This window comes from Eubalaena glacialis, chromosome 3, assembly GCF_028564815.1.
Source record: "Eubalaena glacialis isolate mEubGla1 chromosome 3, mEubGla1.1.hap2.+ XY, whole genome shotgun sequence".
NCBI lineage: Eukaryota > Metazoa > Chordata > Mammalia > Artiodactyla > Balaenidae > Eubalaena > Eubalaena glacialis.
In genome coordinates, this window is record NC_083718.1 from 160,700,448 (window position 1) to 160,726,936 (window position 26,489).

Here is a 26,489-nt window from a genome sequence, read left to right on the forward strand (position 1 = left end):
GTGTCCTGGACTGAGGTAGTAACAGAAGAGATGGAATAAAGTAGGTAGATTGAAGGTAGACTTAAAAGATTTGGTGACAGATTTGTTTTAGATGGTGAGAAGGAGGGAGGAGTTAAGGAGGTCTTACAGGTTTCTGATTGGAACAGTTATATGAATAACTGTCTTTAAATAGAGAAGGGAAAACTGGCAGAAGACCACACTGGGAATAAAGATTGAGTTTAGTTTTAAACATGTTGAGTTGGAGGTGTTTCTGGAGATGTCTAGTAGATTGTTGAAAATACGTGTTAACTCAGGAGAAAGGTCACAGATGGTTATTGAAGCCATGGCTGTAGATGAGATTGCCTAGGCAGCAAATGTAGCAGTGAAAAAAGGACAGTGGCAGAGTCTTGAAGATTTCCAGCTTTTAAGCTTTTTGTAGAGGAGGATGATCTAAGTAGAGATGTGTTCTTCCACTGTGAAGCCATTTAGAAAACATGACCATTTTGATTTCTTCTTACCATCTTGATTTTGGTTTTTTCCCATCTTGAACTTTTTAAATGGGTAATTTTTCTGATTAGTTCCTTCTTTTCCTTGTCTTCTTTTGGATTTGGAGTGGGTATTGTTTATGATTTCATTTTATCTTCACTATTATTTTATTAGTTATACCTCTTCCTAAATTTTGTTTTAGGATGTGAATACTCTAGGGTTTACCACCCACATCTTTAACTTACCACACTCTACCTTCATTATACCATTTTATGTATAGTGTAAGAACTTTATAAACCTTATACAGTTGACCCTCGAACAACCCGGGGACTAAGGGGGCGCTGACCCCTGCACAGTCGAATGTATAACTTTACAATTGGCCCCCCATATCCATGGTTCCTCATCTGCGGATTCAACCAACCTTGGATTGTATAGTACTGTAGTATGTATTTATTGGAAAAGTCCGCATATAAGTGGACCCATATAATTCAAACCCGTGTTGTTCAAGGGTCAGCTGTACTTCTAATTCCCCTGAGCCAACCTTTGTGTTATTGTACATTTTACTTTTACATGTTATAAATCTCATAAATAATTGTTATATTTGCTTTAGACAGTTATCTTTTAAAGGCATTACAGATAAGAAGTGATTTTTTTAAATTTGCTTTCATTTTCACAATTTCTGGAACTCTGCATTTCTTTTTGTAGATCCAGGTTTCCATTTGGTATCATACTTCTGCCTGAAGAACTTCCTTCTAATATTGCCAGCCAACTGGCAGTACAAGAAATGACTTCTTTCAGCTTTTGTTTGTCTAGAAGTCTTTATTTTGCCTTCATTTTTGAGAGATATTTTTACTGCATATAGAATTGACTTTTTTTTTCTCTTAGTGTTTTAAAGATGTCACTTTGTTGTCTTCTAACTTGCATGGTTTTTGAGACATCGCTGTAATTCTAATCTTTATTTCTCTGTACATAATCTTTCTTTTTTTCTCTTGCTGCCCTTCAAGATGTTCTCTTCATTTTGATTTTCAGCTTTTGGGCTATAATGAATATAGTTGTGTGGATTTTTAATTCCTTCTGCTTGGTGTTCTCTGAAATTCTTGCATCTGTGATTTGATGTCCTGCATTACTTTTGGACGATTCTTGTCTGTTACATCTTCAAATTTTTCTTCTACCCTATTCTTTTCCATTTCTCCTTCTGGGACTCTAATTATATGTATTGTTCCACAGTTCTTGGATGATCTTTTTTTTTTTGTATTTGTGTATATGTGCATGCCTACGTGCATGTGTGTTATTTTGGATAATTTCTGTTGATCTAGCCTCAAGATACCTGAGCCTTTCCCTAATTGGGTCCAGTCTACTGATGAACCATCTAGGGAATCCTTTATCTTTTATCATGTTTTTTATTTCTATCATTGACATTTGACTCTTTCTTATAGCTTACACATCTCTGTTGAAATTCCCCATCTCTTTATGCAAGTTGTGCACTTTTTTCTACTTGGTGCCTGAACATATTAGTCATAGCTTTTTAAAAGTTCTTGTCTGATATTTCTAACATCTGCGTCATCTCTCAGTTGGGTTTTGTTGGTTACTTTATCTCTTGACAATGGGCTTTTTTCTTTTTTCTTGCTTTTCCATGTGTCTTGCAATTTTTGATTGAGTTCCAGCTACATGTGTAGAAGAATGGTAGAGATAGAGGTAAATACTATTTGTACCTGTAAATGGACAAACATCTTTTTTCACAGGCCATTTGTGTGGGGAGTCGAATTACACTCATCAGTAGTTGAGCTGGATGTGGGTTTTGTTGTTGGTATCTTTGCCTTTAGTATACCACAGACTTTACATTCCTCCTGCAGTAGACTCCTGTTACCTTGTGCTTGGAGTGGGAGGCTTGGGTGCTGTAGGGTTTTCTCAGTTTTCCTGTTTTCTCTTTTTAGTTGTCTCTGCCCACCTTGCTACAGATAGGGGTCTCTGTCCATGCTCCTGCCCCTCCTCTCTCTGCAGGTTGTCATTACTTGTTATCCACTGCTGGGCTTGTGGTAGGGGCTGGTTGTTTTTGGGGGGGGGAGGTGTCTTGATCCAGCCTTAGTCTTATTCAGGCCCTTGGACTTGGGGGTGGGGCTTTTTCAGTGTTTGTTTTCCCTCAGCCAGATTAGTTATCCTTGTTTATCCAGTTACCTTTGCGTGGGAGTTTCCTGTCCCTTTCCCAGCTATAGTCACCCTCCACCTCAGCATGGTGTATTGCTGTAGGATACTGGCCCCTGGGTAGTTTCTGACACTTGTCCCATAGGTAAAAGGATTTTGCTTCCTCCATCAGCAATAGATCTTTGCCTGTATCCTGGGAAAGTGTTTCCTATCCCTCCCTAGGGGCAGAAGGGCTTTGTTTCCATTCTTTCCTCAGAAGTAATCTTTGCCAGAGCCCTATGGGTGAGAAGTTTTGCTACCCCTACCTTAAACTTAAGTTTTTTGCTTTGTAAGATCTGTAGAAGGTGGTGTGGCTTTTTTTCCCCTCGTGGCCATCAGTTACCTCCTTCCTGCTTATGCCCCAAAGGAGACTTTCTCTGGTTTCCTTTCCTGCCCCCAATCTTTCTTGTGAGCATACGGTGAAGGTCCAAGAGCTTCTTCTGAGCTTGAGGGTGAGTGGAAATTTCCCTTGTGTCTGGGATCCTTGCTACTCTAAACTGATACCATGCTTGGCCTTTCAAATTTTAGCTAATTTCTTGGGTGCTTGGATGGTGGCCACCTCTTTCTCCCATATTCTGCCGAAAAGTGAGACAGTTTGTCCCCTTTCTCCTTGAATGGGCTTACCCTCTTAGGAATTTTATTTGTTGGGCTGCTTTGCAACCTCAGCTCTCTGATGTGGCTTAAAAACAGACATTTTTTTTGGCTTACCCATTGGTTTCTCATTGTTTAGGAGGGATCATCAGTCTTTGTAGCTGTTTACATTCCAAGTAGAGGTGGAACTCCCATTCATAAGTTTTTTTTTTTTAATTAGTTAATTAATTAATTTATTTTTGGCTGTGTTGGGTCTTCGTTTCTGTGCGAGGGCTTTCTCTAGTTGCGTCAAGCGGGGGCCACTCTTCATCGCGGTGCGCGGGCCTCTCACTCTCGCGGCCTCTCTTGTTGTGGAGCACAGGCTCCAGACGCGCAGGCTCAGTAGTTGTGGCTCACGGGCCTCGTTGCTCCGCAGCACGTGGGATCTTCCCAGACCAGGGCTCGAACCCGTGTCCCCTGCATTGGCAGGCAGATTCTCAACCACTGCGCCACCAGGGAAGCCCCATAAGTTTTAATTGATGTTTGGTAATAAGATAGGCTTGAATTTACATTCTCTGGTCATCTTTTAAAAACTTCTTTAATCCCAATATTGCCTCATGAGAGGCAAGTTTTAATGTAGGCATTGTTAGAGTTCTGAATTTTACATTAAAAATAAAATGACATTATGCCAAAAAATAACCCCCTGCCCAACATCCAATTCTAAGTAGTGGCTAAATACAGTTGGAGCCCCTCCACCAGACCTGGCCATTTTGGAACAAACAAAATTATGAAATGGATTTTAGAGCATTTAATTAAGAAGAAATGGCCTTTGGGTATTTTCTGTAACAATTGTGGCATAGTCCTGTTTATTCATGAAAGATTTGCTATTTCACAGATTCTCCAGGTCTCTAAGTGCGTTTTCCTTCCATCCAAGGTGTTTATTCTTTCTTGCTACATTGAGGAACCTACGTGTTCTTGCTGGCTTCTCTAGTCAGTGTCTTCCCATGTGGTTTTCTTTCTTAAATATTGTAGTGAGAACCGAATTGGTTTTTATGTACTCTTGTAATGGAGCAGTGGAATTTTTTTGTTTATAACTTTTTAAACTCATTAAAAAGTGATAACACATGTGCCTTGTAAATCATTTGAACATTGCAGAAAACTGAATGGAGGAAAATAATCATCACTTATAATTCCATGTAGAATAACTCTTAGCATTTTGCATTATGACTTGTTTCCAAGAATAAATAAATTAGCTAATAAATATATATCACAATTAAAATCATAATATGCATACAATTTTATATTTGGTATTTAACGTTAATCACAGACATCTTCCTGCATCATTGAAAGGTCTTACTAAACATTTAAAATGGGACATATAGTCCATTATTTGGAGTTTTGTAAAATGCACTAGAAACTGTCTTTTCCAATAACTACTCCCCTTTGTAGCATTCATAATTTGAAAATCAGAAAGGTTTAAATTTGAAGCTCATTTAAAAAACTTATTCCATTTGTAATTGTATTCTGGTGCGTAGAGATATTTAGGTTTCTGATTCTGTTTCTAAAGGGGGTTTTGGTTTTTGGATTCCAATGACCTTATGGCTTTTCTTTCTTTTTTAATTTCAGAATTCCATACGACATAATCTGTCACTGAACAAGTGTTTCCTTAAAGTGCCTCGATCCAAGGATGACCCTGGAAAGGTAGGATTCATTTTCTTAAGATAAAATAATTGGATTCTTCATTGTATCTTTTGGCATGTTTGAATCTGAGTTATTTTTGTAATATAAAGAAAGAGAATTGGAATGAAAGCATTTAGGAACTCATCTAGTTCATTGGTAAGGAACCTTTGAGAAAGAGCAAGTCCTCCTTTACCCACCCCGCCCTATTCTACCTCACCTCACCTCACCTCACCTCACCTCACCTCACCTCACCTCACCTCACCTCACCTCACCTTACCTCACCTTACCTTACCCTTTTAGTTGGTATGCTTCAAGGACCAGCCAGACAGGGAGAGATTTCTTTTTAAGCAATGAGAAGCTAGCTAGCTAGTATAGAGCTGGTCCTCTGTTACAGTTTGCTGTTTCTAATCTAGTTTTTGTTTGGTTATTTTCTTAAGTGTTATGCATTAAATTAAATTTGGCTTTTGAATTGCTTGTTGGAACCACAATTTATTATTACATAGAAGAAGTGAATCTGTATGTAATTGACAAGTGGAAGTAACTCTTACCCTGAAGTAAAATTTTCTCTGTTATATCCTTGTTTTCTTAGTTGCTGTTTTTTCCTCTTCATTCCATTTATCTTTTGCCATTGTTACATTTTTAGTATTTTATCTGCAGAAACGTCCCTTTTTTTTGGTATCAAAGCCATGTCAAATACATTGTGGCCTGAACTTGGTACTAGTTGCTTGGTTTCTAAAGCTCAGAGTACTTGCTTGGACCATATTTGGTTGTCATGATAAATTGTTAGTTAGATTAGGACTTTGAGATAGTTTATCTGTTGGCAAGTACGCATTCTTTTTTGGATGGTTAGACTTCTTGTCATCTTCTTCAGGCTACTGTCCCTGGAAGAATTTTTCTAAAATGTAAGCCTGGTCATGTTATCACCCTGCTTAAAAGCACTCCCCAGTGTCCTGGAGATGTTTCTTTGTTATAAAATATCCTTTACTTTCTTTTCCTTAATCTGCCTTTCTAGCAATGATTTCACCTCATTCAAGACCCACTGTGAGGAACTTATTGATACTTGAGGTTTCCCAGACATGCCTTTCCTATGGTTTTCTCTTATTGCACAAACTCCCTCTACTTGTCTGCATACTTCTTGTTGTTTAAGATTGAGCTGCAACATTACCCTCTGAAGTTTTTTTGTTTTCACATACTTCAACTGAGTTTGTTGTTCCATCTTTTGAGTTTCCGTTACTTTGTCAGCATTGTAGTAGTTCCTAACTGGTTTCTCTATCCTGGGGCTTACTATCTCCAGTTTAATAGTAGCCAGCCATCTTTCAGAAAGATTAACCTAATCATATGGTCTCTTTGTTTAAAATCTTTATTGGTTATCTATTGCCTTTAGGTTAAAGTCTGAACTTAAGAGGGTAGGGATAGTATGTATATTGTTCACTTTTTAGCCCCTGTTTCTTTCACAGTGGCTGGTGGCACTGAGGAGACACTCTTGTTGAATGAATGAATGTAAAGTTCACCCTTGAACAATGCGTGGGTTAGAGGCACTGACCCTCTGCACAGTCGAAAATCCCAAGTATAATTTATAGTCAGCCCTTGGTATACACGGTTTCTGCGAATCCACAGTTCTGCATCTCCAGATTCAACCAACTGCAATCGTGTAGTATTGTAGTATTTAATGTTGAAAAAAATCCATGTATGAGTGGACCCGTGCAGTTCAAACCTGTGTTGTTCAAGGTCAGCTGTATTGTATCCTCTGCTAGACTGTTAACTTCTTGAGGTTGGGCATGGAGAGTTATTCATCTCAATTGTAAAGCAAGCACTCTTAAATAATGAATGTTTTATAGCACCTTCTATGATCTGCCCCATCAAGTTGGTTCTCAATAAGATTGAATAGATTATTGTAATAGTCTTATTTGACCCAGTTTATTATTTGTCTGTATTCATAACTCTAAGATTGTGAATAAGAATTAGTGAAATTTTTCTTTCCTTTAAAGCAGGCTTATTATAAAAAAAGAGGAATTATAACTTTTTATATTTGCTTCATTACAATTTCTGATGGGTAGTGAGTGTATGTGAATCTGACTAAAAATCTTCTTAATAGAGTTTAGAGATTAGCTGTTTTATTAGAGTTCTATGAAGATACTAATTGGAATCTGTAAACATTTGATTCAGATTTGATTTTTAAATGAGGTTTAAATCATTAAAAAAGAAAAAACCAACACCCATGAATGCTTAACTATATTATGTACTAAATTTTAACCAATTGGATATCTATTTTAAAAATCTTATGCTGTTAGGTTTTTTTTTTGTGCAGAACTTAAAAGCTTTTTCTACCTTTAATTAAATAATATCATGGGGTAAGGCAGGTGAATAAGTAATACCATGTTATTCTTTGCAACTATTCATTTTGAATCAGGGTTGTCTTACTCCTATGCAACCAAAACAGTACAGAAATAAATTGAATCCTGGGAGGTTAATGAAAGCTTTCAACTTCTACCATTAGTCTCTAATTTTAAAGTTTCATTTTTATCAAAACACATCATTGTTCTCATTGACTTTGGTGATTATAGTAAATATACATTTGATATGATAAGTATCATACATTTATCATTGATGTGATAAATATCATACATTTGATAATACATTTCTACTAATAGAGTCGTCTTTATTTTCAGTCTCAAGGTGAGATTTAAATACCCATTGTTCTTACTGATTTTGGTCAGAAGTAAATGTTGTAAACCTGATCTTATAAAATACATTTACACGAATAAAATCATTTTAGTTTTTGATATCAAAATAAGATTTTTGTTTAAAAAAGTTCTATTGCTTAAAAAAAGTTTTGAAAACCTCAGATCTAGCCCATTTTATAGACGAGGAACTAAGTAAGGCCAGTAAATGAGGAATGACTTGCCCAAGTTCAGTGTGGAATTAGAACCCAAGTGTATTGGCCAGACTTACTTGCAAGTCACAGAAACCTATTACAGACTAACTTAAGGGAGAAAATATCTGCAGGAAGGGCTGGAACTGGAGAGGATTCTTCAGTTGTATCACCGGAGATGTCTCTTTACATCCCTTAGTTCTGCTAGCTTCTCTGATGGCTTCATTTTCAGCCCAGTTCATGACAGAGATGGCCATCAGGAGCTTCTGGCATATATTCTACTAGTTTAGTAACCCTTAGCAGTGAGTGAGTGGTGCCCTCCCCACCAAATCCCCTGGAGTACCACAAGCATCTTAGAATGAGTGCCCAACAAGCAGAATACACTTGGTTTCTTGGTTCCTAGACTGGCGTTTTTTCCACTATACCAGTTTTCCTTGAAAGGGAAGCCAAAATGTTAGTTAAGTTTTGGTACTTATGAATTGTTTTTTCTTTTTGTATTACAGTGTTTCCTGGCATTTGAGGAGCTTTTCCAAAACCACCCTCACCACAGTGGGAGAAAACCATTGAGCCAAGGTGGGGTGGGAGTAGTTTTTGGTCTTGGGTGATGGGTGTACTTTAACTAAACCCTTAGGATTTTGCTACCTGCTGCCATGATCCAGATGGGTCCAAGAGGTAGAGTTAGAAGTAGCTCATACAGCTTCTTCTTCCCTATACTTTAATGGTATAACTCTCTGTTCAGTGTGTTACCGGAGAGGTGTAGAAGCCAACTTAAACTTGAAAAGTATTGTTTAATTACAGGTGCTTTTATATGATTATTTATTCCTGACTCAATCCTTTATTTTCTAGACGCTTTTGTCATAAAAGCTCTTAATATTTGATACTCTCCCATGTACATTGATGGTCTGAAATCCATTTTTCTCAGTTCCCTGAAACTAAATATAAACAGCTACATTATTGCTTTTTTTAAAAAGAAACACAAAATGAAATTATATTTTGCATCCATAGCTCTGCTGCTTTTTTTGGGATAGATTTCTATTTTCCCTTGATTATAGCCCTGTTTCTGTATCCTGCAGTCTGTTTTTTTTTTTTAATTCCTGTCTCTTATCTCCTCTCTTATCATTAGCTTTGTTTTTTGTATTTTTGTCTGGTTTTTTGATCTAATTTTTTTGGTAAAAGCCTTCTTATTCTGGAATTCACAAATGCCTCTTAATTATCTTCAAGGTAAGTATTTTGCTCACATTTATGGAAAGACAAATCCTAGCAGCTAAATTCAGTTTTTAAAAAAAATAGAGTTCTCTTTTTTTGCTTTCCAGCTTAATCTTTTCTCAACCTTGTTCCCTCTTCTCTAGCTCAGGAAAATGATACTTTGACTTTAAAGGAAATAAAAGATTATAAGAAGTAGTTTTAACAATTGCATAATTAAATAGCAGCAATGGGCTCTAAGAGAAATGAAATGATAGCTAAGAAGTTTAAGACCCCGTGAAGGCCCCCTGCCTGGCCTGGGAGAGATAACTACAGTGAATTCATAGTAAGAAGAGCTTTTTGTTTTTTGGATGCTTTTTCTTCCCTGGGGTGGGGAGGTTGTAAATGCTCAATGGCTGTGGAGATTGGGGGTCTCCTGGTTTGTGAGGAGACAGCAGCTCACTGCTAGAGAATTAACTTTTGGAAGTTCTGAGATTGTGATTATTTTCTACTCCTGTCCTCTGTCATAATGTAAGAGACCATAACATAGTTGACTGATTGCTTTTGTTCAAAGGGTATTCTTTTTTGGCCATGTTAGTATTGTGTTGTATTTATTTGTAAATTGTCTGTTATTTGTTAGTATCCTGTTTTGGTCATTTCATTTGTAAAGGGTTGTAGAAAGACTGGAGAGGTTTGAGAGAACATAAGATATAGCATTAAGTGATAAACAGTGTTGCAGGAATCATAGGTATGTACCTTGAAGAAGGAAGATAGTATTAAGTTTAATAATAGTCTTAAAGTAGATGTATGATTTTTGTAAGGAAGAAGTTGATGTCTTATCTGTGTCTTTGAATAAAACCAAACAGGAAGTAGAACTTAAAGATAGGCAAGAGTTCAGTTGGACAAAAATAAGTACATCATATTATTGGAGTGAAAAAACACTCATAGGGTTCCCAAGGGAAGCTTTAGAGTTTGCCACTTCTAAAGCACTTCAAGGAGAGAAGAAATTATTACCCTTCGTCGTTTTAACTCATGATAGGTAAGAACCCCCTTTTGAAGGCTGAGAAGAGGGCATGATCAAGAGGGATCCATCAGAACAAAGTTGAGATAGAATCAGGAATTAAGGGAATTAATGTAAGTACTAACATGAGGTCAAGAGTTGAGGTTGAATGTAAGTACTAACATGAGGTCAAGGGTTGATGCCAAGAGTGCATGTTAAGGCAGAAGTGGATTATGAATGTAAGGCGGTCAGTTAGACAAACCAGGGTTAGAAAGCCCAGACTAAGCATTGAGAGAGGCATTCAGAGAGGATTTGAAAAATTGGGTTAGATAAGAGGTGAGGGTCTGATTCAGAGAGACAACACTGCAGAAACAGAAAGTAGTGCTGGCACAGAACCCTGACAATACACTGTTAGTCAAAGTAGTTTAGTTAGAGCTGCCTTTTACTTGCACATGCAGTAGTCTCTGTTCTTAAGGGTGGGAGATAACAGTTTGTTGCTGTTGGCCTCTTTTTTCTCTTCCAGATCTAAACTGCTTTTTAAAAAATAATTTTTTTGCCCTCAGATTAATTTTTACAAAAATTATACATGGTAAAATTTACTCTTTGGCATATAATTCTAGTAGTTTGACCAATGCATACAGTGTAAGCATCACCGTGGTCAAGATACAGAACAGTATTGCCCTTTGGTAGTCAGTGCCCCACTGCCCCCCACTCCAAGTCCTGGCAACCACTGATCTAGTTTTTGTTCTTATAATTTTGCCTTTTCCAGAAATTCGTATAAGTGGGACTCATACAGTAGGTGGCCTTTTGAGTCTGACTTCTTTCGCTTAGCATAATGCATTTAAGATCCATCTGTGCTGTTAGTATCAGCAGTTCCATTTTATTTCATATAGTTCATCTTACGGATTTACCACAGTTTAGTCACCATTTGAAGAGCATGTGGGTTGTTGCCAGTCATAAGTTCATTTGAGCATCAAGTTTTTTTCTTTTAGGCTTAGATTCAATAATTAATTTGATAAATACTGAGTTACAAGACAGTGTTGAATTAACCTAAACTAGTAACATATAAGTCATACTATCTATCATATGTGAGTTATAGTAAATATTATGAGTTATAGTAAATATAGGTGAGCTGTCTCTTGGAAATCAGTTGTGATGTAGTAAAACCTTATTTATCTTCTACTTAAATAATTTCTAAAAAGATTAGGTTTAGGCACTGATGATTTAAAAACAAGATATGGCCAACTATTAATTGCTTAATAGAGTATACTGCTTTTAAGTATCCTTAACATTTAGAGAAACCATTTACTATACTACAATCACTATACTAATTACATATTATTAATTTTTTTAACATCTTTATTGGAGTATAATTGCTTTACAGTGTTGTGTTAGTTTCTGCTGTATAACAAAGTGAATCAGCTATATGTATACATATATCCCCATATCCCCTCCCTCTTGCGTCTCCCTCCCACCCTCCCTATCCCACCCGTCTAGGTGGTCACAGAGCACCAAGCTGATCTCCCTGTGCTATGTGGCTGCTTCCTACTAGCTATCTATTTTACATTTGGTAGTGTATATATGTCCATGCCACTCTCTCACTTCGTCTCAGCTTACCCTTCCCCCTCCCCGTGTCCTCAAGTCCATTCTCTACGTCTGCGTCTTTATTCCTGTCCTGCCCCTAGGTTCTTCAGAACCATTTTTTTTTTTAGATTCCATATATATGTGTTAACATATGGTATTTGTTTTTCTCTTTCTGACTTACTTCACTCTTACATAGTATTTTTAATCCATTGATTAAGAGTGAGTTCCTTAATAATCTTTTCTGGGCAACACTTAGATTATTTGATAATCAATGTAAAAGTAATAAAGGACTGTATTTGTTCAACAAGAATGTTCCAGAGACCTGAGCTGGCATTGGAATAGTTTTTGTCCGTACATTCATTCAGCCAGTTAGCCACCCAAGCTACCTGCCTTTGAGTGCCTACTGTGTATTGACTGTTCGTAGCCTATTTTTGTGGTCTGAGTAGAGTGATTATTTAACCTGTTGCCCAAACTAGAAACTTCTGAGAATAAAAAGACGTTTTTCTCAATTATGTATAGGCAATAGGTATAAACCAAGACTAAAACCGGGAAGGATGTTCACTCTATCTATATGGTGCATGCAAATGCTGTGCCTTGGAGTTGTGGGCAGCTACCCAGGAACAGCACCCTAAGATGATGGAGGGTAAAAAAAAAACCAAAAACCTTTTAAAATTGGATTGCCATATCTAAACTGGGAGAGAAAAAACATTGAGACACATGGTCTGAAGCCAAAGAAGTTAGGGACAAAAGGGATCCAGTACTATGTCTGAGGCTCTTGATATGGTGTGCACTGAGAGCAAAGGAAGAGCAGAGAATAGTCTGTGATGATTCACTTTACCAATGAGCATATATACATGATAATATAGTTAGTTAAAACATAAAATTCACAGATGTAGCCATTTGGAATGGCTAACTATTTATGACAGGGACTGCTTTCCCCAGGAATATTAAATTAATATTAACTTCTTGGGTTTATTTATATTTAATCAGATAATGGCATTTTTATTATGCTATTTCTAATCTAAGAGCCGTTAAAGAAAGGTCATTTCAGTGTGTAATAGAGCAGGGGACTTTGTATTGACATAAAATTTCAGTCAGAAATTATTGGAATAATTAAAATATACTTTATTTGAAGTGATAAATATTTTGTAATGATGAAAATAAAGGCATTTAAGTCCATTGTTCATCTTTGACACATCTTGAAGTTGGCAGGTGATTCGGTTTTGGAAGATGTTTTCAGAGCTGGACAATTCTAGTTTGTGATCTTTCTTTGGGATTTTACAGACTAAGACATTGCATTCTTCTCCAGGAGGACGTTAACTTGCTGTACCAGAATTGTTGATATAAGTTAATAATAATGTCTACATTTGTATATAGCTTTACAGACTAGGGGGCTATTTTACATGCATTATCTCAATCTTTAAAACAAAGTTGTATTCAGGCCTCAGTTTTAGATAGTGATCTTTAAGTCCATAGTAGATTTTTCCATAACGGATTAGGTCACATAAATCTCATATAATGGAACGTCACATAAATGGACTCATTTGGTATATACTCTGTGTCTAGCTTCTTTCATTCAGCAAAATGTCTGTGATGCTATTGCATATGTCAGTTGTTTCTTATTATTGCTAAGTAGTATTCCATTGTATGAATATACCACAATTTTTTGTCCATTTATCTGTTGGTGGACATTTGGGTTGTTTTCAGTTTAGGGCTATTATGAACAAGCTACTAAGAAATTCTTATACAAGTTTTCTATGGACATATGCTTTCGTTTCTCTTGAATAATGGAAGGATTGTTATGTCAAAGGGTAGATGGAACATTAACTTGATAAGAAACTGCTAAGTCTTTCTCCAAAGTGGTTGTGTATTTTACATTCCCAGTAGCAAGACATGTGAGTTCCAGTTGCTCCATATCCTGACTGACAGTTGATATTACCTATCTTTTTTTAAATTACTTTTTATTGGAGTATAGTTGATTTACAATGTTGTGTTAGTTTCTGCTGTACAGCAAAGTGAATCAGTTATACATATACATATATCCACTTTTTTTTAAGATTCTTTTCCCATATAAGTCATTACAGAGTACTGAATAGAGTTCCCTCTATCTTTTTAATTTTAGTCATTTTAGAGGATGTGATGTAGTGTCTCATAATGGTTTTATTTTGAACTTTCCTGATGACCATTGATTTTGAGCATCTTTTTTAATGTGCTTAGCTGTCATTTGTATATCTTCACTTCTTAAAGTTCTTTTAAAGTCTTTTGCAATTTTTTTTCTTTTAAAATTTGGTTGTCATTATTACTGAGTTGTAAGAGTTTTATATATATTTTAGATATGTCTTTTCTTGGATTTATATTGTGTAAACATTTTTTCAAAATGTGATTTGCCTTTTTGTTTTCATAATAATGTCTTAAAAAGAGAAGTTTTAGATTTGATGAAGTCTAATTTATTAATTTTTAATTTAATGATTAACGACTGTGTGTCCTGTCCAGGAAATCAACCAAGGTCATAAATATTTTCTCCTCTGTTTTCTTCTGTAGGTTTTATAGTTTTAGTTTTTACATTTAGGTCTATGATCCATTTCAAATTAATATTTATGTATGGAGTGTTTAATCTTCCTGTTGAATTGTTCTTTTATCTTTATGAAATGTTCTTCTTAATTTCTTCAAATACTCTGTCTTGAAACTTTATTTGTCTGTTATTAATATAGCTACTACAGCTTTCTTGTGCAACTTCATGGTATATTTTTTTCTAGTATTTTGCTTTTAATCTATAAATATCTTTGTATTTAAAGTGTGTGTCTTATAAACAGCATGTAGCCATTGTCTCTTCCTTCTTAAATTCAGTGTAACAGTCTCTGCCTTCTAATTGGAGTGCTTAGTCTGTATTTAATATGATTATTGGTTTGGTGGTTTTTTTTTCTTTTGTTTCTGTGTTGCTTCATTTTTGCAACCTTTGTGGTTAATCAAATATAGTATTCTATTTTATTTTCTCTAATGACTTCTTAGCTATATGCTCCTTTTCTTAATTTTTCAGTAGTCATTCAAGAGCTTAATAGTATGTATTATTAACTTATCAAAGTCTATTTCGACGTAATATTATACCACTTTTCACTTTACACCTCACACTTCATACCACTTACTACTTACCTTTTCCCATCCGTTTCACAAGCGTAATAACCCTACAACAGTATAATTCCATTTATCTACCCATCCCTTTCTTTGTGCTGTTGTCATATCTTGTACTTCTCCTTGCATCATAAATCCCACCTTAAGATTTGTTTTATTTGCTTTAAAAGGTTAGTTGTGTTTTAAGGAAGTTATTTTGACTAAAATAGTTTCCTAATTTTTTATCTTTCCTGATATTCTTTTCTATAAATCCAAATTTCAATCTGATATCTTTCCTCTTTAGCCTAACAACATCCTTTGGCATTTCTTGTAGTGCAGGACTGTAGGCAACACATTTTGTAGGCTTTTGTTTACTTGCAAAGGTCTTTATTTCATCCTCATATTTTTTGGGGGTGTGGAATATTGAGTTTTTTGGGTTTTCCCCATCTTTCAGACCTTTGAAGATGTTCCATCATCCTTGGTCTCCATTATTTCTGGAGAAAAGTCAGCTGTCATTTATAATATACTTTTATTTTCTTGTGTGTAATATGCCCTTCCCCAACCCTACCTCCTCTGTGGTAGCTTTCAAGATTTTTTTCTTTATCTTTAGATTTAAGCAGTCTATGATGTGCCTCAGTGTGGTTTTCTTTATTCTGCTTGGAATTTGCTAATCTAGGATCAATAAGAAGGGGTTTTCATCCCCTTCAAAATTTGAGATATCTCAAAATTTGAGATATTTTTGGTCATTATTTCTTTTAAAAAAAATATGGCCCCATTTTCTCTCCTTTGCTTTTAGTGTCCAATTAAAATATGATAGACTATTTGACATTGTTTCGTAGGTCATTCTGGCTTTCTTTATTAATTTTCCTTTGTTCTTTTCCTTTCTGTTCCTTATATTGGGTAATTTTTACTTATCTCTCTTCAAGATCTCTGGCTCTCTGACTCTGTTCTGTCACATCTGGTGAATTATTGGACTTTTTGTTTCTAGAATTTCCATTTGATCCTTTTTTGTGTATGTTAAGAGAAAATTGGTGAAATGAGTTTAACCATTTGCTTTGATGCTGGAACAGTAGGGCTTCTGTGTTGTCTCCAGCCAGTTTGTGGACATGAGACATGCCTAGGAGCTTCTGCTTCTCTGTGGATTTTTATAATAAGAAGGTATGTAGTACTGTCCTGATCTATATAGGGTTTAGAACCTAATGCATTCTTTCATCTGATTCCTTACATCATCACTGATGTTTTGAGATTCTGGGTTTTTATATGAAAACAAAGTAATTAGAAGAAATGAGATTTAAAAAAAATAATTAATGATAAATAACATGGATTATTGTGTCACCTCCAATTGTCTCCTTCTTTTAATCTCTGCTTACCTTTGCTCCATCTATTACATTGCTGCCTTAAGCTATGGTACACTAATAAACACACAGACCTACCTCTAATGCCACATTTTCAACCCTAGCCCTCAGCTTCATCTCCCTGAACTTTATATTGATGCTCTACTGCACCATTGTTTTTGGATTTATGATGCAGTTAAATATCTTCATGTTGTTGCCCATACTCTTCATTGTATCTAGGTAGTCTTTCTTTCTATTTTACTCATTGTTTAATGCCCAGCTCAAGTGTCAACATTACTCTGAAAGGAGGCAACCTTCCTTTTTCTCTTTGTTTCACCTTTCTCCTTCCTCCTTCCCTTCCTCCATTCCTGCTTTCCTTCCTCCCTCCCTCCCTATTTTCACCTTTTCTTCTTTTTATTACCATAGTTCTTTGAATATACCACTGTTACAGCTCCTAAATGGTGTAGCTATCTGTATTTTGATCTGTTCCACCCAGTTGTGAGTTTTTCGTTGACAAGGATTGAGTCTTTTTCATTTTCATAGGCCCATAGCACCTAGCATAATATTTGATACATAGCAGATGTTTAATACGTGTTTATCACAAGAATAAACATGTCTTTTACTAGTTAACTAAGAAGTAGCTGTTCTGTTCTTCTTAAGGAAACTTTTCTAATTGTATATTAATTCTCTTGCTGTTTTAAATTAAAGGCTGGTCTTTAGATGTTCTAGAAATCGTCACTTTGCTTCTTTTCACTCAGACCTTTTCTTTTGATCAGCAAGCCAGGGGTCAAGATAATTTATTTTACTTCTTAATATTAACTCACATATACTTTGAATTTGAGAGACTTTGGAGTTCCTATTCTTTGGGTAGGTGAACTGCTTGACTTACTCTGACATTAATGACTATTTAGAACTTTTATCAAGACTAACGTGGTCCAAAGGAAAGCCAGGAAACAGCTTGAAATCAAGAAACTTGAATTCTTTATGGGCATCACCACCTACTTTGCTTTGTGACAAGTGACTTTTGTCTCTGTTGGGTATACCACTATATTAGATTGGAGCTCCTTGATTCCAGTTTTTTTCTTAATTAAAAAATATTTTTTATTGAGATATAATTCACATACCATAAAATTTACCCTTTAAAAGTGTGTGATTCAGTGGTTTTCAGTATATTTGCAAAGTTGTGCAACCACCGCTACTATCTAATTCCAGGACATTTTCATTTTTAATTAATTAATTAATTAGTTAATTTCTTTATTGGCTGTGTTGGGTCTTCGTTGCTGCGCATGGGCTTTCCCTAGTTGAGGTGGGGGGTGCTGCTCTTCGTTGTGTTGCACGGGCTTCTCATTGCAGTGGCTTCTCTTGCTGTGGAGCACGGGCTCTAGGTGTGTGGGCTTCAGTAGTTGCAGCACACGGGCTCAGAAGTTGCGGCACGTGGGCTCAGTAGTTGCAGCATGCAGGCCCTTAGAGCACGCGGGCTTCAGTAGTTGTGATGCGTGGGCTCAGTAGTTGTGGCTCGTGGGCTCTAGAGTGAATGCTCAGTAGTTGTGGCGCATGGGCTTAGTTGCTCCGCGGCACGTGGGATCTTCCCAGACCAGGGCTCAAACCCGTGTCCCCTGCATTGGCAGGCAGATTCTTAACCACTGCACCACCAGGGAAGTCCAACATTTTCATCTTATCAGTCCAAAAAGAAACCCACTTCTCATTAACAGGTACCCTCCCTCATCCTCCAAACTTCTGGCAACCAGTAATTTACTTTCCATCTCTATGGATTTGACTATTCTGGACATTTTATATAAATGGAATCATACAATATGTGACCTATTGTGTCTGGCTTCTTTCATTTAGTGTAAGGCTTTCAGAGTCATCTATGTTGTAGCATATAGCGGCATTTTATTCCTTTTTTATGACTGGATGATATTTCATTGTATGGGTATATCACAGTTGTTTATCTTCATCAGTTGATGGACATTTGGGTTGTTTTCACTTTTGGCTGTTATGAAAAATGCTATGATCATTTGTGTATAAGGTTTTGTATGGGTGTAATGTTTTCATTTCTCTTGGACATGTTTTCATTTCTCTAGGAGTGGAATTGTTGGGTCATATGTTTAATCTTTTGTACTGCCCCGACTGTTTTCTAAAGAGACTGCACCAGTTTACTCTAACAATTACGAGGCTTCCAGTTTTTTCATATCCTTGCCAACACCTTTTATTGTGTGCGTTTTCTACTATAGCCATCCTAGGATGTGAAGTGGTATCTCATTGTATAATGGGCTTGATTTGCATTGCCCTGATGGCAGATGATGATGATCATTTTTTTATGTGCATATTAGCATACTCTTTGATAGAAATTGTAGGAGATGAGAAAGAATACTAGAAGATTAATACAAAATAATATGTGATCAAATAATGGAGGAGGGAATATTTCATATATATTTTATTTAACCCTTAGTATATCATCAGGGTCTGTTGGACCCAATTTCACTTTTTTTTTTTTTTTTTAAAAGAATTTCACTTATTTATTTATTTATTTATTTATTTTGGCTGTGTTGGGCCTTCGTTTCTGTGCGAGGGCTTTCTCTAGTTGCGGCAAGCGGGGGCCACTCTTCATCGCGGTGTGCAGGCCTCTCACAATCGCGACCTCTCTTGTTGCAGAGCACAGGCTCCAGACACGCAGGCTCAGTAGTTGTGGCACACGGGCTTAGTTGCTCCGCGGCATGTGGGATCTTCCCAGACCAGGGCTCGAACCCGTGTCCCCTGCATTGGCAGGCAGATTCTCAACCACTGCGCCACCAGGGAAGCCCCCCCCAATTTCGTTTTTGAGTATGTATTTTGAGTAGTTCTAATTTGTTAAGATTATTACTTTATGACTTTTATTCTTTAAAAAGAAGTCTTCCAAAGCACAGTTAGAAAATTTATCATCATCTTAAGAATTATTTCATCATTACCCATCAGTTATTCTCCATCATGCCCAACTACTCAAATAACAAGAATATAGCAGAATGATTGAATGATGTAGAAGGACAATGAAGTAACGAAATTATCACTATTATCCTTCAGTTTTCTTATTGTGTTGCCCAAAGTATTGCATCGTTCAAGAAGGTATAATAAAAGTCTGTAGATGCCATTTAAGTCTAGTCTTTTTTTGTTTTTTTCCCTTTTAGTTTTCATTTAACATAGTTGAGAGTTTAGGTATTTTTTTTCTGCTCATAATGACAAAGAGATGAAAATTGATAGAGGAAAATTGTTTACTATTATCAGTAGAATCAGAAGATAAATACAGACAACAACACTCTAATTATGATGGTGAAATTGAGTGCATGATATTATAGATTAGTTTTCCCAAACCCAAGAAATACTGAGTTAGTGATATATTTCTAAGGACAAAAAATACGTGCTATTCTCATCCATTTAGTCATTCAACAAGAAGGTCTTCATCATGCAGTACTTTGTGACTAGAATCTGAATCATCCCATTTTTTCCTAGGAAGTCATGTTACAGTATTTTTCATCTTTTATGATGTTTGTGCACCAAAATTCACTTGATACGGTTCATAAGTGGACAGATCCTGAAGTCTGATGTGTAAACAAAAGTGCTTACAAGGAAATAAATGATATAGAAATGAAACCATTAATTGGATTCATCATTCTCTTTGGGATTTATAAACCAAATATGAAAATGTTTTTTGCAGTTATGGAGCAGAGGTCGCCATCCTTCAACAAAATTCTGAGCCATCAAAAATTACAAATGTATTGCATTTTGAAAAGTAGAAGAAGAACAAGAATTAATAATATGCTAGAATCTATTAAATATATATTTATAATCTGGAATCAGCATTGCCTTTTGATAGCAAAATATAAGGGGAAAAAAACCCAAAAGTAATAAAGTAGAACATTTTAGAGATTGGAAATCTGGAATCAGTATTTACAAGATAGATGTTTTAGTTTCATGTGCGACAGTTTAAGCCCTTACATTCAAAAGATACTGACCATTTGATATACATACCTTCAAAACCAGAAAAATTGACTATTTTAAATATGTATTATATATATAAAATATAGAAAATTTGGGTTTGCTATGTTTAAATTCCTACTAAAATATCTCGTACAAGGTTTTTTCCCACAATCCTTTTATTATTTATTCTGTAAATTATTTGCAAAATGACTTAACTATAAACAAGAAGTGTCTATTGGACACAGGTAGTAAATAAATACTGATGACTAGTTTTCCTGGTGTACACTTAGGGCTGATTGTCATGATAGCTCTATGAAAGAGATATGAGGAAAGTGGATCAAAGGTTTTGTAACTTGTCCGAGGTTATCGAACCAGATCTGGGATTTGAATCCAGGTCTATGGGTTAATAGATGTTCTCTTCAGGATATCACATGACCTTTTAAATATTGTATAAGCATACATCATTTTATTGTGCTTTGCAGATACTGCATTTTTAATAAATTGAAGGTTTGTGGCAACCCTGTGTTAAGTCTGTTGGGTACCATTTTCCCAACAGCATTTGCTCATTTCACGTCTCTGTGTCACATTTCGATAATTCCTGCAATATTTCAAGCTTTTTCATTATTGTTATAATTGTGATGGTGATTTGTGATCAGCGATCTTTGATGTTACTCTTGTTTTGGGGTACCGTGAACCATGCCCACGTAAGACTGCAAATTTAATTGATAAATGTTGTTTGTATTCTGACTGTTACACTTACCGGACTTTCCTGCACTTCTCTCTCCCTTTCCTTGGGCCTCCCTATTCCCTGAGACACACCAATATTGAAATTAGGCCAGCTGATAACCCTACAGTGGCCCTCAAGTATTCAAGTGAAAGGAAGAGTTGCACATCTCTCACTTTACATCAAAAGCTAAAGATGATTAAGCTTAGTGAAGAAGGCATGTCGAAAGCTGAGATAGACCAAAAGCTAGGCCTTTTGTGCTGAACATTTAGCCAAGTTGTGAATGCAAAGGAAAAGTTCTTGAAGGAAGTTAAAAGTCCTACTCCACTGAACATCCAAATGATAAGAAAGCGAAATTACTGATATGGAGAAAGTTTTAGTGGTATGGATAGAAGATCAAACCAGCTACAACATTCTCCTAAGCCAAAGCCTAATCCAGAGCAAGGCCCTAACTCTCTACAGTTATATGAAGGCTGAGTGTGGTGAGGAAGCTGCAGAAGAAAAGTTTGAAGCTAGCAGAGATTGGTTCGTGAGGTTTAAGGAACAAAGCTGTTTCTATAACATCAAAGTGCAAGGTGAAGCAGCAAGTACTGATGCAGAAGCTGCGACAAGTTATCTAGAAGATCTGGCTAAGATAATTCATTATGATGGTGACACTAAACAATAGATTTTCAGTGTAGACAAAACAGCCTTCTATTGGAAGAAGATGCCATCTAGGACTTTCATAGCTAAAGAAGAGAAGTCACTGCCTGGCTGCAGAGCTTCAAAGGACAGGCTGACTCTCTTGTTAGGAGCTAATGTAACTGGTGGGTTTAAGTTGAAGCCAGTGCTCATTTAACATTCTGACCACCAAGGTACATTTGCTAACAACATGGTTTACTGAATATGTTAAGCCTGCTGTTGAGACTTACTGCTCAGAAAAAAAGATTCCTTTCAAACTATTACTGCTCATTGAAATTGTACCTGGTCACCCAAGAGCTCTGGTGGAGATGTACAATGAGATTAATGTTGTTTTCATGCCTGCTAATAACACAGCATCCATGGTGCAGCCCATGGATCAACAAACAATTTTGACTTTTAAACCTTACTATTTAAGAAATATATTTTATAAAGATATAGCTGCCATAGTGATTCCTCTGATGGATCTGGGCAAAGGAAATTGAAAGTGTTCTGGAAAGGATTCAGCATTCTGTATGCTTTTAGGAACACTCATGGATTCACTGAAAGAGGTCAAACATCAGCATTAACAGGAGTTTGGAAGAAGTTGATTCCAACCCTCATGGATGGCTTTGAGGGGTTCTAGACTTCAGTGGAGGAGGTAACTGCAGATGTGGAGTGGGAACAGCAAGAGAACTAGAATTAAAAGTGGAGCCTGAAGATGGGACTGAACTGCTGCAAACTCTTGACAAAACTCTAATGGTTGAGGAGTAGCTTCTTAGGGATGAGCAAAGAAAATGGTTTCTTGAGATGGAATCTACTCCTGGTGAAGGTGAAGGTTGTTGAAACAACAGCAAAGGATTTAGAATATCACATAAACTTAGTTGAGAAAAGAGCAACAGGGTTTGAGACGATTGATTCCACTATTGAAAGAAATTCTGTGGGTAAAATCCTATCAAACAGCATTGCATGCTACAGAGAAATTGTTCATGAAAGGAAGAATCAATTGACGTGGCAAACTTTATGTGTCTTACTTTATTAAATTGCCACAGCTACCAGCAACTACTACCCTGATTAGTCAGCAGCCATCAACATTGGGGCAGGACCCTCCACCAGCAAAAAGATTATGACTAGTTGATGGCTCAGATGATGGTTAGTATTTTTTAACAATGAAGTATTTTTAAATTAAGGTACATAACATTGTTTTTTTAGACATAATGATATTGCACGCTTAATACAGTATAGTGTAAACATAACTTTTATATGAACTGGGAAACTAAAAAATTCATGACTTGCTTTATTGCGGTATTCGTTTTATTGCAGTGGTCTGCAACCGAACCTGTGGTATCTCTGAGGTATGCCTGTAGTACTTTTGTTGAAATTTAGCATTGTATATTACTTAGAGAAACCTTTATGGGGAGCTTGGCTTGAAGTAAAGGAAGTGAAAGAGATTGATGTCAGTATGGCTTAGATAAGAGTTGGAGTTAGCTCCTCCTGAATCAGGTGGAACAGGTGGCCCAGATAGTGGATTTAGCAGACATAAATTTCAAAACAGCCATTATAAATATGTTGAAAGAATTAAAATAAAACATATTCTAATAATGAATGAATGAAGAGATAGGGAATTTGAATACAGAGATGGAAACTATAAAAAGAACCAAATGAAAATTGTAGAGCTGAAAAATGCAATAACTAAATGAATAGTTCACTGAATGGCCTTAACAGAATATTGCATACAGCAGAAGAAAAGATCAATTGATCAGGAACATCTAAGAATTATAAATGTATGTGCCCAAAAGTAGAACTTCAAAAAAACCAAACAAAAACTATGAGAACTAAAAAGAGAAATCAACAAATCCACAGTCTTTTAATTGTATAGTTGATGTGGTATATTATATAAGTTTCAGGAGTATAACACAGTGATTCACAATTTTTAAAGGTAATACTCCATTTATAGTTATTATAAAATATTGGTTATATTCCCTGTGCTGTATAATATATCCTTGTAGCTTATTTATTTTATATATAATAGTTCCAACCTCTTAAACCCCTACCCCTGTCTTGCTCGTCCCCACTTCCCTCTCCCCACTGGTAACCGTTAGTTTGTTTTGTATATCTGTGAGTTTATTTCTTTTTCTTTATATTTACTAGTTTGTTTTATTTTTTTAGATTCCACATATAAGTGATAAAATACAGTATATGTCTTTCTCTGTTTTATTTTACTAAGCATAATAACCCTCCGAGTCTATCCATGTGGTTGCAAATGGCAAACTTTCATTCTTTTTTTTATGGCAGAGTAGTATTCCATTGTGTATGTATGCCGCCTCTTCTTTATCCATTTCTATGTTGATGGGCACTTAGGTTGCTTCCATATCTTGGCCATTGTAAATAATGCTGCTATGAACATTGGGGTGCATGTATCTTTTGAATTAATGTTTTCATTTTTTTTAATACATATATACCCAGGAGTGGAATTGCTGGATCACATGGTAGTTCTATTTTTAGCTTTTTGGGGTAACCTCCATACTGTTTTCCACAGTGGCAGCACCAATTTACAATCCCACCAACAGTGTACAGGAGTTTCCTTTTTTCCACATTCTCTCCAACATTTGTTACTTGTGGTCTTTCTGATGATAGCCATTCTGACGGGTGTGAAGTGATATCTCGTTGTGGTTTTGATTTGCATTTCCCTGATGATTAGTGAAGTTGAGCATCTTTTCATGTGCCTATTGGCCATCTGTATGTCTTTGGAAAAATATTCAGGTCTTCTGCCCATTTTTTAATCGGGGTTTCTTTTTTTTTTTGATGTTGAGTTATATGAGCTGTTAAGTTGATATTAATCCCTTCTAAATGATGAAATTTTACAGATGTATGTTTTCTGACTAACAGAATTAAATTAGGAATAAAAAACAAAAAGATAATTAGAAAATCCCAAAAGTTTAGAAATTAATATAGTTTTAAAGTACCTCTGGGTCAAAGAAGAAATCATAAGGGATATTAGAAAATATTTTGAGCTGAGTGATGAGAGCAGAAAATATCAAAATTTAAATGCTTTTATTTGAAAAATAAGAAGGGTCCAAAATCAATTACTTAAGCATGTATCTTAAGAAGTTAGAAAAATAAGAGCAAGGTGAGTCCAAAGTAAGTAGAAAAAAGGAAATAATAAAGGGAAATCAATAAAAGAAAATGAACAAACAAAAAGCAATGAAACAAGAAGCTAAAATATTTAAGGAAAAAGCAATGCCAGTCTTACAGAAACTCTTACCGCCACTCCCCCCGTCCCCCCAAAAAAAGTGGATGAAGGAACAGTTTTCAGTTCATTTCGTGAGGTCACTGTCACTATGATGGCAAAGAAATAATAAGAAAAGTACAGACCAATATCTTTGTGAACATAGACCCAATAATCTTTGAACATAGACCCAATAATCTTTAACGCAATATTAGCAAATTTATTGATATATGGAAAGGAGAATACATCATGACCAGGAGGGATTTGTCCCAGCAATGCAATGCAGGTTAAAATTTAAAAACCTATTGATTTAACTCATCATGTGAGTAGAAGAAAACTGAAAAATCATGTTATCTCAAGTGTAGAAAAGTTTGACAAAATTTGACACTCGTTCAGCACACTAGGAATAAAAAGGAATTTCCTTTATTTGATTAAAGGCATCTATAAAAAACCAACAGTTTATATCATATTTAATGGTGAGACACTGAATGCTTTTCCTCTGAGATTGAGAACAAACATGAATGCTTGCATTCACTGTTATTCAACATTCTGTTAGAGGTCCAAGCCAATGGAATAAGACAAGAAAAAAATAGAAGACATCCAGGTTGAAAAAGAATAAGTAAAAATTTCTTTGTTTGCAAACAACTTTATTGCATATGTAGAAAATCCTAAGGAGTCTATGGAATAGCCACTAGAACTAATAAGTGAGTTTAGCAAAGTCACAAGATACAAGGTCAGTATAATTTTTTTATGCTACCAATTAATGGTTGGAAAATAAAGAAAGCAATTTCATTTACAATAGCATCCAAAATAATGAAATACTTTAGGGATATGTTTTAACAAAATATATGCAGACATGTTTACTGAAAACTGTAAAACATTACCAAGAGAAATAAAACAAGACCTAAGTAAATGGAGAGATATAGCATGTTTGTGGAAAAGAGGACATATTGTTAGATGTCAGTCTTCCCCAAATTGATTTATAGAGTTAATGAAATGCCAATAAAAGTCCTAGCAGACTTCTTCTTTCTTTCTTTTTTTTTTTTTTTTTTTTTTTTTTTTTAGAAATTGACAAGCTGTTTCTCATAGTCATGTGGAAATGCGAAGGACCTAGACCAGGCAAAACAATTTTGAAAAAAACCAAGGTTGTAGGACTTACAGTGCTTGATTTCAAGACTTTCTATATAGCTACAATAATCAAGACAAAATGGTATTAGCACAATGGTAGACATGTAGATCAATGGAACAGACTAGAGTTCAGAAGTAGACTCACATATATATTCAGCTGATTTTTGGTAGAGATGCCAGTGTAATTCAGTGGGGAAAGGACATAGTCTTTTCAAGAAATAGTGTATACCTTGGTGGAAGAAAAATTTATATTGATCCTTACCTCACACTTACACAGAAACTTAACTATGTATCTATCTCTGACAAAGGACTTGCTATTTAAAAAGTATAAAAAAATCCTTGTAACACAAAAAACAAAAAATCTTATAACCCAAATAAAACATGCGGCAAAATTTATGAATAACTGCTTCACAAAGGATGATACATGGATGCCAATAAGCACTTGCAAAGATGCCTATCAACATTATTACGGAAATGCACACAAAAATCACTGAGGTACAACTATACATCCACTAGGATTGTTGTAATTGAAAAGACTTAAAATTCCAAGTATTGGCAAAGACATGGAGCAGCTCGATTCATACATTGCTAATAGTAGTAGAAAATAGTGTGACGGTTTGAGTTTATTTATATGAAATTTTATAAAGTGCAAAACTATAATAATAGGAAGCAGATGAGTAGTTGTATGGGATGGACATGTGGGGGCAAAGGAAGAGGGGTTGCTTGTTGAGTCACACAAAGGAGCTTTTTAGGGTGATGGAAATGTTCTTTATCTTGATTTTGGTGTTACTTGCGTGCATGTATACATTTGTCAAAACGCC

The 26,489-nt window shown here is 35.7% G+C and overlaps 1 protein-coding gene across 4 annotated transcripts in view; it reads left to right on the plus strand.

The window, feature by feature from the left end:
* FOXJ3 (forkhead box J3) overlaps nucleotides 1-26,489 on the plus strand; it is a 131,594-nt gene that overhangs the window by 45,730 nt on the left and 59,375 nt on the right. For all 4 annotated transcript variants that reach the window (XM_061184392.1, XM_061184394.1, XM_061184393.1 and 1 more), the window contains exon 4: nucleotides 4,843-4,917. In XM_061184392.1, the coding sequence (XP_061040375.1) occupies nucleotides 4,843-4,917 (75 nt within the window). The remainder of the gene's footprint in view (nucleotides 1-4,842; nucleotides 4,918-26,489) is intronic.